Source organism: Ambystoma mexicanum, chromosome 4p, assembly GCF_040938575.1.
Source record: "Ambystoma mexicanum isolate Mex_15411 chromosome 4p, UKY_AmexF1_1, whole genome shotgun sequence".
Classification (NCBI taxonomy): Eukaryota; Metazoa; Chordata; class Amphibia; order Caudata; family Ambystomatidae; genus Ambystoma; species Ambystoma mexicanum.
In genome coordinates, this window is record NC_090927.1 from 521388590 (window position 1) to 521402090 (window position 13501).

Consider the following 13501-nt stretch of genomic DNA (forward strand, 5'->3'; position numbering starts at 1 on the left):
TTCCACCCTAACTTCCATTGTTATGTGGATGACAAGCAGCTCTCCTTCAAGCTGCCTGCCTCTGCATCCTCCTCCACCTCTCTCATTCCTGACTGCCTGTCTGCTATTCAGGCATAGTGCATTGTTAATGATCTCTGCCTTAATTCCAGCAAGGAAGCAATCCTTTTTATTGGGACCCCTACTCCCTCTTTCCCTCCCACACTCTGTCTGGCTTCCATGGGCCCCCTACCCTCACCATCCTGTGAGGCAGTAAAACTTGGTGCCATCTTCGACTTCTATCTCTCCTCTCCTCACATCACAGACCTTGCTAAGAAGGTCCACTTTCAGCTACACCTCCTCAGAGGCATTCTCCCTTTCCTCACCTTTGCCCAGAAACTCAATGTCTCCAGAACTCTGTCCCTCTCCAGGATGGACTACTGCAACAGCCTCTTCCTCAATCTGCCAAACTCCTCTCTTTGCCCCTTTCAACTAATTCAGAACAGGACTGCAAGACTGATCCTTGGCCTCAATCCAAAGGACTGCATCTCTCAGCCCTAAAATCACTCCACTGGCTCCAGAGTTCTCTGAGGATCCAGTTCAAGACCCAATCAATTATCCACAAGGCTTTATGGGGCCTTGGACCCTACTACATCTAACTCTCTCTTCCTAAATACCTTCCTGCTAGAGCCCTTCAGTCTTCTAGCTCTAACTCTATGAAGATAAGACACTTTTCCAAGTAGCAAGTGGGGATAGATCTTCTTACTCCGCAGGTACGACCCTCTGGAATGGCCTCCTGTCCCCTTTCAGCCTTGAGCCGGTTCTCCTTAAGTTCTGGTAGCTTCTCAAGCCCCTCCTTTTCTCATCCTCTTTCCCCCTCCCCCTCCCCTGCTAATGTCACCCTCTGCCTCATTTTAACTGGCTGCCTGGTTACTTCTTATTCATACAGGGTAACAAGCTCCCCTAGTCTATCCTACCCCTGAACTTGTCTCCCCTGACCCCCCAACCTGCACTTGTCCTTCCAGGCCCCTCCCCCCACACTAGCCTGGCTGGGCATGAATCTTTGAGTCCATCCAGCCCCTTACCTTACGCTTAGCTTGTGTACATTTCTTCCCCTACACTCTCTGCTTTCCCCTGGCTCTGTCCACCTGGCCTCCCCTGGCACTCTCTTTTCTCACAGGCCCTTCTGCCCTAACCGGCACCCCACTCTCCCCTGCACTTCTTGCTACTGCATTTGCACGATCCGAATGTCACAAGGCCTAGTAAAACCGTTTGTTTTGTCCTCCTCCCCCCCTTGTCTTTTTGCACCTCAAAACACAAATTGTATTGGTGCATTATAAATACCAAATAAATAAATAAATAGAAATATGAAAATGCATGGGATGGAGTGGGGATCATGGAAGCTGTCATTTACCTACCCCTTCCAAAAGATATTCTGTCAGTATAAAAATGCTGGCATTATTTTAGGTAAAAAGTAAGTTTTGATTGCATTTCCTCATTTTTGCATTGTGTAGCTTCTTTTTGTTATTTCATTGCATTTGGCTTAAAAATGATTCAACTCTAATTATCTGGAGAATGTGAGCAATTGCTTTTTGCTTTTCAAATTATACAAATGGAACAGAACGTAGCCATGTATCATGCACCTTGCATTCTGCCATAAAATATCACCTTATTTAATTTCAGATTATTAGGGACACTTCCTTTTCATGCCAGTTAACAGCAACCATGTGGAATGTCACAAGCTATGGCATATCCGGGCACCATCTGCACATGACGCCTGAAAAACATTCTTGGGGCAGTGTCTTTTGTATTAAAGTTTCATCTTTATACTGGGGTCAGACACATAACATACTTCAAGTAAGTAAGACCAAGAGCACACTGGATTTTTAAATAAAAAATAGATATTTTATTCACTCATATATGTACAATTCCATTACAAATATGGTGGACCTAGCACACCACACAGCAAAACACATGAAGCAGTTCAATGAGAAATGTTTTGTACCTCTCTCTCTCACTTAAGGAAGTGGTTATGAACTTAATGTGTCACTGCATCTTGCAGATTCCTTGTTTATTTTATTTTTTTAATTAGCTAATGCAATTTTTTGCTAAGCATCAAGATAACCATAACATGAACGCACCGGGGAAAAAAAGAAGCATCATTTTGGCATCTCAAGTCACTTAAACACAAACCAATGAAAAGAAAAATGTATTTGAAAGAGAGTTTTTGGTGGTCAAGCAAATTGGCAGAGGCCAGAACTCAGATATCACAGATACTATAAGAATACAACAAGCAAATGAATGTATATAGTATGGATTTGGACAGGCATGGCAGCTTCAGATAAGATCCTCAAATAAGTTCCAAAGTCTATCTCATCAGGGAGAGTCAGGTGAATCTGCTTCCCTCCGTAAAGAAGAGTTCAGGGGTCAGCATTCCCTTTTTCATGGATGACATTTTCAGGGTGATTTTTTAAAGAAGTGTACATTACATAGACAGGACCAGCGGCATGTGCATTTCAGCCCACACCGTAACATTTTCTTTGTTTGCAACATGTACGTTCACGCCAAAATATGTTACGTATGATGAAACCGATAAACCAGCAGAGAGCAGCAGTTGCACTCTGCCCAGTGCCTATAAGAATAACAGCACCTATTGAAGTACTGACACCTAAGAAAACCTGGACAGTAAGGTACCCATTTAGAAAACCATATTTAATGACAATACATAATGACGGTTGTCAGAATGTAATACCCGAAGAAGCCAAGAAGATACTAAAGGAAGATGAATGGTGACGTCATGAGAAATCGGACGGACGCACTTATAGAAGATATAATGACCTGAGAATACTGACAAGAGACGAGAAAACATGGATAATTGACAACCTGAGCATAAGATGAAGAAATTGATGTCAAGATGCAGAAACCTATGCCATATGCAAGATGAAGATATTAAGTCAGTTTAAAGGTGTACAGATGCAAAAAACAGCAAGAAGCAAAGAAATCGTGAAGCTTGCTTATGCTTAGTAGTAAAAGAGATTGCGGCAAGTGCCAACTATACATATATCTACCTCAAAAGCACTTTATAGATGACTGTAAATCCACTATGCACATGAGCAGAATTGAACAAAGGTTACTAAAGGTCTCAAGAGAAGAGTTCTGCAGCAAACAAATCGAGAATTAAGACAGAGAGAAATCCAGCTGAAGGTAACCATGCCAAGAAGCCAAGATCGTATCGGCTGGGATAGGTCAACAGTGGATACAATTAAAGAAGAAAAAGAATGGAGTATCCTGTTCAGAAGGGTCAAGATAAGCTACAGATGGAAGAAGACTGGCAGAATTAAATCAAATACACGAAATTGCAAGAAGAAGAGGCCGATTTCACGGTGTCTGAATCATGTGGCAAGGCAGACAGGAAGGGATGAGACTTTCACACCTACGCATGGCCCCCTGCCATACCCATATTCCTTAACTTTCACAGACCAAGAAGCAGACTCGAGGCCAAACTACAAAGAAGTAAATGACACATCACCACTGAGGTGATGATTAATTGTAACATAATTGGAGGGAAGCTGGGGTGCAGACTAACTCCCTGCACCTGGCTGGCTATTCTGTATGCTGCTAGGTACAAGTGGAAAAGTATGAGTGGGGTTGATGCCAACCCAATCATAGTTGACTGTGTAATCTAGGGTCCTATAGTTAGTAGAATCAATGAGACGTCGTACTTTTAGTGATGTTTACAGTGGCCATTTTGAAGGAAGGGCTTAGCTGCCCCACCTGACATTCATTATCCAGTCCCCTCTCCCTGTTACCATTTACAGATATAGTACCTATGTTAAAGTTACCTTTCTATAACCAATCACATTGCATGTTAGGTTTTTAAGATTACACGTCAATGATGATGAGTTTTTTTGGTTAATTGGAGTTTAAGCGAGAAGGAAGATCGAGCAGTTGCTGATATTCATTGAACTCCCCGTTTTTGTACTTGTCATTAAACAGACTCCCTTTGCCAAACTATTGAGTTGTCATTATTATTTGGTGCAAGAATACGAATTTGTATCCCCATCTATCTCAAGGGTGCTGCTGCTCATCTTAAAGGGCTGTTTGAAGATCCCCAATCTTATGGGCCGGCTGTGGTCCATCAGTTCAGTTGACGCGACATAATGATTTGGTTACCTGTTTGCAAAAACTCCTGCTCCCCCATGATGTTAATGGTGGTGCCTGTGAGGGGCTGTCAATCTCAACCATTACTTTTGGGGCCTCCATGGCCTCCTGTTCTGCATCAGGCTGACACATTTGTCTGTGTACTCCGGGTATAGATCTTGCCTCGTCTCCTCATAGTCATGATGCAGACCGGGCAGGTAGTCACACAGCTCCAGTTAGCCCATGTGCTGTGTCAGCTGGTCTTTGCATTGTGTCTCATAGTATTTAGGGCCATGCTCCATTATTCTCAAAATTCTTTGTGGCTTTTGTGGATGCATCGGTGGGGGATCTCGGAAGTATCTGCATCAGCGGTCTGGCCGGGTCTCTCAAGGTTGTTTGCATGGGGTTACCCCTAATGGAAAATGGCCCCCTTCCTTGAATACAGTGTAAAGTGGCCCTCTCCCACACTTGGAGCATCTCTGGTGTATAGCCTGGCACATCCTGATTTTTGAAATGCCACCACACACCAAAAGCCTCTGGGGCCTGCCTGATGGTTTGGGCTGCTGGTATCGCTCCCTCACAGGTCCTCTTGTCATGGTCTGAAGCTTCCAGGTTTCCGGGTAGTCTCGCTTGTTGACTTGATGGCTGCTACAGTAACGTCTTTGTCTGGTTTCTTATTCAGTGTCTCCATCAACGGGCAATTTATCCTCCCCGATAGCCGATATGAAGACATCAACGTCCTTCATCCATTCAACCCACCAGGCTTCTTGTTATTCTGGGGCTGCAGTGAGAATGGAGAGGGCTTCCTCAGGAAAGTGGCCCTTGTGTTTAAGTACTGTATGGCATGTTGATCCACAGCCTGATCCTGCATGTCTGCCCATGTTCTCGGCCTGGACTTCAGTCAAGCAGTGCAATCAGGAATCTAAATCTATGTTTCTTTCTTTTCTACAATTTCTTTCTGGAAAGTCCCCTGGAAAGTGCACATTGTGCATTTACAGAGTGCACTAGGCTGGCTCCTTCACAACATCTTTAAAATACAGAGTGCTTCTGTATTGGCTCTTGTAGCCTCTGAGTATGACATCAGCTTGGGCTTGTGTTGCCACAGTGTGTGTCAGGATATTGTGCGTGCATCCCGCACCTGGTGTGCCCAGCGTTGGTATTACCTGGTCTGCCCTTGCAGTCAGCTGAGCAGTCAGCTGAGCCCCGGAGTCAGTTTTCTCCCAAGGGGAATTTAGTGGTGCGGGCAGAAGGTGCTGTCTCAACCTCTCAGCGTCCTGCAAGGTGCAGTGTGCCATGGACCGCGGCTGAATAATAGTGCTGCTCTGCTGTAGTTGGGGGAAAGGAACACTCAGCATGAGGCAGCGGTCTCTGGGTGTGGACACAGGCATGGACACAGGACATGGCCCAGAACACCACAGATTGTGGTGGATGGGGGAGGCTGGACGCTGCAGGGGCACACTTGCCGCAAGTTCTCAGGATGCCACTGAGTGTGGCAGAATCACGGATGCCGTTTGCGGACTGCAAAGTCTCACGATGCCACATATTATGGTGGAATCAGAGGACGCTATGGAATACAGCAGACACACCATACACAGCGCAAGCTGTTTCTCCTTTGTCGCCAGTTGTTACCCTAGTTTCAGAAAGGATCTCACAGAGTCATTTCTGTCTTTATCAACTCTATTTCTATAACTAACTTCCCATCCAACTCGCTCCTCCTTTTCCTGCCACGTGGGTGATACCTTAAAGGATCCCTGCATGGCAAACTATTAACCCATAACAAATACCTCAGTATACAGCCAATGTGTCCTATGCATGGCTAGGGAGCAGAGTGCGCCTCTGCCATGGAACACTCTATCTTCACCTCACTGGAGAAGGTCTTTTGAAAGGACTGTTCTCCAAGCAGAGGTCCATATCATTTCTTCTTGAAGTCCTAGAAGGTCCATGAATCAAGGAAGGGGTGGGAAATCCCTTCCTTATGAAGGCAAAAGGACAACCAGGATCGGACAAAAGATGTGAAAACATAATGCAATGCTGCAGAAGGAAGCAGCGAGTGCAATAACACGGCCAGGTCTAAGTGAAAGATATAAAATGACAGCGTTGAACTTGCTGCTGATTAGGGAGTCCAGTGCACATCCACTAAGCACAAGGAGGAAGCAGCATACTCTGTTTTAGAAAGTGACTAAAACGTTGTCAAAGGTCAAGGACTGGTGCCCTACATCCCAACACAAATTGGCAGTGACAGGACCCGCACTGGCCTACAGGGCAATAGGGCAATGACAGAACCAAAAATGCTAAATACTAGTGTGGGCCAGTTTTTCTGGGTCAAAGTGGACCACGCTATTGGCCAATATGGGCCAGTTTGATGAGTTGTTTCACTATACGGCTAGTAGTTGTGACCATTGTTTCTGAATATATTTTCTATAAATTGCACAATTTGCATCACATTTGATCAGAAAACCTCCCCCTTGGGTACTAATTACACAGTCTGTCACACCACTTAGAGTTGAATCAAACGATCGAGGTGTGCGCAGATGAAAAGCAAAAAGGAGAAAATGAACAAAAACCTAAAGAACAGAGAGACAGATTTTAAAAGGACATTTAATGTGACTATAAAATATCTGATAAAGAGGAAGGATTAGTTGTTAAAATATCCTCCCTTGATAGTCAGGATACCAATGAAGTCCAGACAGGAAAATTGTGTTCCTCAAAAGAAGGATGCAGACCAGTCACCTGAAGAGTATTTTCAGCCACACATATTTCAGGAGACCGAAAATACAGATACCATGCAAAATGGAAATAGGTGTTCTGAGCCAGAAAATGACGGGCTACCACGTGACCTTTGTGAACATTTTCAGTCAAAAAACTGCTGTGTAAACACTGATAGTCCCAGATCAGAGGGCCGGACAGTGGCTGCACTCCAAATGGGTTCTGAACATGAAAAGATAGTCAAAGATTCCCAAAATGAAATGGCCAAAAAGGAGCGAAAAATATGATTTAATTTGCCCATGTGTTTGGCAAAGAGTGAACAGGGACTGAGAAAGGTGAGCCCTGAAATCAGCAAGAATTCACACTTTTTGTGTGAGTTGGAAAAAGATGAGGACAGGTATTATGCTCCTATCACTGTGGAAGAGAAATGCAATTTATTTGCGATGATTGACACGTGTGCACAGGATACAATCATGTCCAAAGAGCTAGTGAAAAGTATCAATGAAAGGAGATCCCCACAAAATCATATCAAAGTGAGGATATACCTATTGAAGGTGTCACTGAGGTTGACCTAGAGATAGGGAAACACAGGATGAGACAGTAAGTGTTGATCACATTTTTCAATGAAATACCGTTTCTGATGGGAACAGATTGCCTGAAGAGGTTGTTGCCCCTCAATGATGGGGTAAATGGGGTTTTATGGTCCCTAGCCAAAAAGCCAGTGAGGTCTAAGAAGGTGAGGTCACAAAACAACAGTATAAAAGAACGCCACACAGTGGCTAAATCAGATGATGCAGTGGAAGTGTATCTTCAGAATGACTGTGTACCTAGTGTCACTATCATTCTAATGTGTCAGGGTGAAATGCGAGGTGATTCAGAGAACAACGGGAGAGCAGCAGGCAGAGAAAGCAGAGTCGTGCAGTGCAAGACTTTCCATGAAGCTGGGGCCTTGAACTGTCCTTCGTGGGTGGCGAAGCTGCGGAAATCACAACACTCCTGTGTACTTATAATTCACTTCAGAAAGGGGCTCCCCATGATAACAGTGCAGAAGTCTCACATGCTGGAAGTGAGTATTGGTAAACTTGAGGAGAGTGTACAAATAACTGTTTATCTTTTCAGTCATTCATTCAGGATTAAGTGGTAACTTTATGAACAGTTTTGTTCTTCTGGCATTTGCTGAAGTGTAAACGGGGAAAAGAAAGTTGGCATACTGTTGTGCTGTTGTTTTTTGTTTCTTCTCTTACACTGTATGTTCTGCCAATTGCCCCGGAATCCAAGGTCTGGGTGAGATATAAAATGCTAATGTTTTGTTCTGAACACAGGCTGGTCACGTAATCTAATGTAGAAGGGCAATGTTGTATTAATGTGTATACCGCATAACCAGTTTTCAAACAATAGTGCATATAAAAAAAAGTATTTTTAAAACTGAATCAGTGGGGTTGTGTTTTCTGTGTCTAAGTGTATTAAATGACAATGAATGACAGTTTGGGTTCTAGCAAGAAACTTAAAAAATGTATGATGCATGTGTGACTGCTGGATTATTGTTATGTTATGTTATAAAAACTTAGTAAAGCGCACGTACACCCAAAGGTATCTTGGCGCTAGTTGCTGAGGGTAATAGAGGACCAGAAAGGCCAGACAATACCATAAGAAAGAAAGGGTGGCTTAAAAGAGAGTAGTTTCCAGCAATCGACAGAATGTAAGGTGGTCTTCAGTTGCCCGAAGAGCAATAGGCAACTTATTCCAGGATTTAGCAGCAGCCACGGAGAAGGCGCGACCTCCCATACTTGACAGACGGAAGTGGGGGATAGTAAGAAGACACGCAGAATGAGAACGCAGCAAACGGGATGGAGTGTAGTGGACAAACATAGTTTGAAGATCCTCAGCGCTCACGCCATAAAAGGCGCGATGCACCAAACATAGTGATTTAAACAAGATCCGGTTGGCCACCGGAAGCCAATGGAGTTTCTTAAGCAGAGGAGAGATGTGGGATCCAAAGGGAGGGCGAAGTATAGAACGAGCTGCGGCATTTTGCAGCAGTTGAAGCCTTTGGATCAGATAGCGAGGCTGGGCCAGATAAAGAGAGTTACAATAATCAAGCGTGTTGAGGACCAAGGCTGCCACTACCAGTGCCTGGCATTCAACAGGAATAAAAGGAAGTACTTTCCGCAAAATGCGGAGTTTAAAATGCCCGGCACTACAGACACTAGCCACCTGATTATCAAGAGACAAAAATTCAGAGATTTTTAACACCAAGGTTACGGACTGATTGAACTGGAAGGGGGAGAGGACCAAGGCTCGATGGCCAAAATTGCGAGGTCCAATACAGAAAGGGAGAAGAGGTACCCACAACCAGAACCTCGGTCTTACTGCCATTCAGTTTTAACCAATTAGTCATCATCCAGTGCCCCAAATCCTCCAGACAATTCCTGAGACGAGCAGCAGTCTCAGCTTGAGTGAGGTCCAGGCGGTGGTCGGTCAAAAGGCAGAAAAAAATCTTGAATAACAAAAATCTCGAAAAAAAAGGCCGAAAAAAAAATATCTATTTTTTTTTTTTATATATGTATTTTTTGGGTCAGGTAAGTAAAAAAAAGGGTTAAAATAAGAAAAAATAGAAAAAAAGGGGGGTTGGAGGGATCCCCCCATTTTGAAAAAAAAACGTCATAAAAAAAAATTCGATATTTTTTTTTTCGAGATTTTTTTTTTCGAGATTTTTTTTTTCGAGATTTATAAGTTCGGTATTATGACTATAAACCGGTCCAGGCGGACAAGAATCTGAGTGTCGTCCGCATAAGAATAATAGCGGAAACCGTGTGAATGAATGAGAAGCAGAAGGGATCTAATATAAATGTTGAAAAGAATAGGAGAGAGTGCCGAACCCTGAAGGACACCACAAAGAAGCGTAGCCAACTTAGAGTGAAAAGGAGGAAGAGAAATAGACTGAGAGCGCTCAGACAGAAAAGATGTGAACCAGTCCAGGACCCGGCCAGAAAAACCAGCGTTGGAAAGGCGAGAAAGCAAGATGGAATGATCGACGGTGTCGAAACCAGCCGACCAATCCAAGAGTAGGACTGCTCCGACACCACCCTCATCCACCAGGCATACCAGGTCATCAAGCACCGAGTTCAGGACAGATTCAGTACCCCTCCCGGGGCGGAAACCAGACTGAAACATTTAGAAGAAATGAGAAGACTCAAGAAAGTTAGAGAGAAGAGGGGACACCAAAGCCTCCAGCACGTCTGGATCAAGAGACGGCTTATTCATAAAGAAAAGTGTCTACTAATCAAATCTGACCACGACAGTACTCCAGTCTCGTAGATAAGTGACTCGAGTGACAATTAGCACTGTCGAATTCCCACATATACAAAGCCCGCTATCCTGTGCTTAGAGTTGACCCTAAGAAAGCTACATTTACTAGAGGGGAGTTTTGTCAGATCATATAGGGCATCACCATATCCACGCTGTACCACCATTTTACCACGATCTTATCACTGTACCAAAATACCATTAAATTATAAAATAGCCCTCTGACAAAATCCCTAACATATATCAAACAAGCTAACCAAACACATAAAATCAGAGTTCAGAAGAGGCTGGGGAAGTACATTCAAAAGTACACACCTGTTATTGACCTCTTTAAATGTACAGCTGTGCCTAGAACCCATTTAACACCAGCTGCCACGCTGAATTGGAAGTGTACTTACAAAAGGCAGTTCTTTCAAAGATATATCCAGAAGAAATGGTATAGTTTATATCCAGGTTGTGTTTCCCTCACCTGTGTAATTAGGCTGTTTGCCAACCGCTGAGAGTCAACATTTTCATTACTATTAGTGACTGGGTGTTTGTCCCTATTTTCACGCAGTGTCATCACCATTCGGAAGTCTTGAGTTTTCAATATAGTTGTTATAAAAAATAAATATACGATGACTGCTATATTCTTCCTTCCTCCACAGACTGGTGATTTCTGCCTGCATACACTATTAGCAAAGCACAGGGGTGGCCATAAGTGGCATGTGACTCAGGCCTACTAAGGCCTGTGTGGTGTTGCCTATGCAATTGTGTATTACCGTGCTATGGGAACCATTAAAATATCACCAATGTCATAATCTGCATACTCGAAGATCCCAAATTGGCATTTTATGCCATTGTCAAGTTGGCAAGTACTATGTTTATCATGGTAGTTAGTGCACTATTTATAAGCATATTATCCCAATAATCGTGGCAGACATATTGTGCTGCCAAATTCTGGCATGGTACGTCTGTGCTATATTAGTGGGATGTTAAAACTAGTATTCATTTCAAGGGTGTTTCTTGTGATGTTATTTCATATAACCCTTTTTAATGCCACAAATGCCACTAACCTCAACGCATTCCGGCTGAAAGATCGGGTAAGGCCCTTCCTGAGTTGCCGCCAGTCAGTGTCACAAAGCATGTGATATCACTTCCATTACACCTGTGATCTTGGTTGAAATTGCACCATTGCACCAATTGTGAACACAAGCCGCAATGCCACACACGTATAATTATGGTTCTAAGTGCGGCTGATTTTGCTGCGGCCGGAAATTTCGCATGAGAAAGGTGCGAACTACCAAAAGTTTGCACCTTTCTCATGCAAACACACTTACATAGTACGGGTGCTGCAGGGGTTTCCCCGCAATCCCCGCTCACTATACTGTAAAGTATAGTGTGCGGGGTGTTGCGGGGGACAACCCCGCATCCCCCGTTCTGTCTTTTTTTCTTTTTATTTTGCGGGTGTGCTGTAATGCTACCACCAAAGGTTTGAACTTTTGGTATTCGAACCTTTGGTGGTAGCATTTTTCGGTCGTATTGTACGGTCGGACCTTTTTTGTCGGTCCGATCGTACAATACCATAATTACACCAGTTTATGGTTTGCGAACTTGAACTTTAGTAGTTAATTTATGCGTGTACGACAATGAATAGTACTGTCTTTTTTCATGGGCACTTACACTTAACCATCTACATTTTTGTTGGAAAAGAAGGCTGAATGTTGAGTGGTGAGATGTGACCAGACCCGAAGCTGGGCCCACAAGCCACCGATGATATGCAAGCAAGGATCCGGCGCAAGCGGGCAATACCTCACACATCTTGGAAGATCGTTTGGAAATAAAGTTTTTTTTTTTTTAACATTTGTACTCTTTCACAAATCCTGTACACTTCTTACATTAGAAATATTCTGCATGAAAGGACCACAGTTTTTAAGGAACATGTTTGTTTAGGAATTGCTTCACAAAGCAGATGTTCAACTGCTGCTGGTGTATTTTCCTGCGATGCGGTGGCTTTCCACAAATGACGGATCCACAGATGCCACCTTTGCTGCCATAAAGGAGTGGATACAATGAAGGACTGCTGTGAGGTCATGAAATTCAAGTTCCTGAAAGATAAAAAAAATACGACCATCAGTTAATTCTACAGCAGGAGTGCACCGATATTCAATACGAAGGCTGGTTTGCATATACATGTTGCATCCTGCTTGTGCAGTCAGAGTCTCCCTCATTTATTTATCTATTTAATTATTTTTGCAATTTGTGTGGCGCGCCAAACCTTGAGGCATCCAGGCGCTGTTCTTGACAATGGTTCATAGGGTAGTTACATGGTGCAGAAATACATGATAGAAAATAATACATAGTTACACATTTGCAGTGGGTATACTAGGACAATAGTGGGAGTGAATACAGGCTGGTCTGTGACGTAATCTAGAAAAGGGGGTTACATCGGTATTGGGCTGTTGGACAAGACTTAAGACCTCATTGTTGAGGGCAAACAGCTATATTACATACACACTACCAAATGGCATTGTAGGTTCATTGAAGTTAAGAACCCTGGCTCCCTCTTCCCCAGTAAAATGACTATACATCTATTGTCATTATGCAAGTCGCTATGTTAAGGTTTGCATGTCCAGAACCAAGACAGGTCTTCTGTTCTCAATGTACACTTTTGAAGTGCTGAATAACATACAATAAAAGTGGATAAGACATGGCAACATATCATATAATATGGGCAAACTGTAATGTTTTCAACAGAGAAGTTGCCTGGGTTGATTGAGTTTGCAGTCGGATCAAAACAATTAATAAAACCTCCACCACAGAGATTACACATTACCAATTGTTTGTGCCACTGCAGTGTTTATTTAAATAATGTCTGCACTTTAAAAATAAGAATTAAAGCGTGTTTCGAATACTGCATACCTTCCGTTATATGTGAACACCAAGCTATTAATTTGCCTGGCTTACAATTTTAAAACAAGCATTGGCATTGCCAAATGCTTTGGCTTTTGTGTAGGCATGGGAAGGGGATTTGTCAGGTACTGCCCTAATGGTATTAACTGGCAACCAATGGCAGCAGCTGCAAAAGTATGCGTGCACCTGGGCATGTGATAGCAGTCCCTGGCAAAAGCCTAATGCTTGTTTTTAACAGGACTTCAGTTAAGGACACACATAGTGTTTCTATAAATGGAGTGGCTGAAGGCAGAGGCAGACCTGATTAAGACATTTTAGCAAGCCTGATTCATGGAAATGTGCACGCCGAGAAGGACACTGAGCGAGCCTACGCATAGAATGAAAAATGCATGCTCTGCGTATTCATGTAATTTACAGAATAAAGTAACCGTGTTCGCAAGTCACGGCTGGAACGCCCCCAACACACCCACACGCAAAACAT

The 13501-nt window shown here is 43.4% G+C and overlaps 1 protein-coding gene across 1 annotated transcript in view; it reads right to left on the reverse strand.

Annotated features, from left to right (window-relative positions):
- Window positions 1–1899: 1899 nt before the first annotated feature.
- The window catches only part of SNTG2 (syntrophin gamma 2), a 1542102-nt gene continuing 1530500 nt past the window's right edge, over window positions 1900–13501 (reverse strand). Inside the window, exon 17 of the mRNA XM_069605189.1 lies at window positions 1900–12215. Within this exon, the coding sequence (XP_069461290.1) occupies window positions 12084–12215 (132 nt within the window). The 3' untranslated portion in view covers window positions 1900–12083. The remainder of the gene's footprint in view (window positions 12216–13501) is intronic.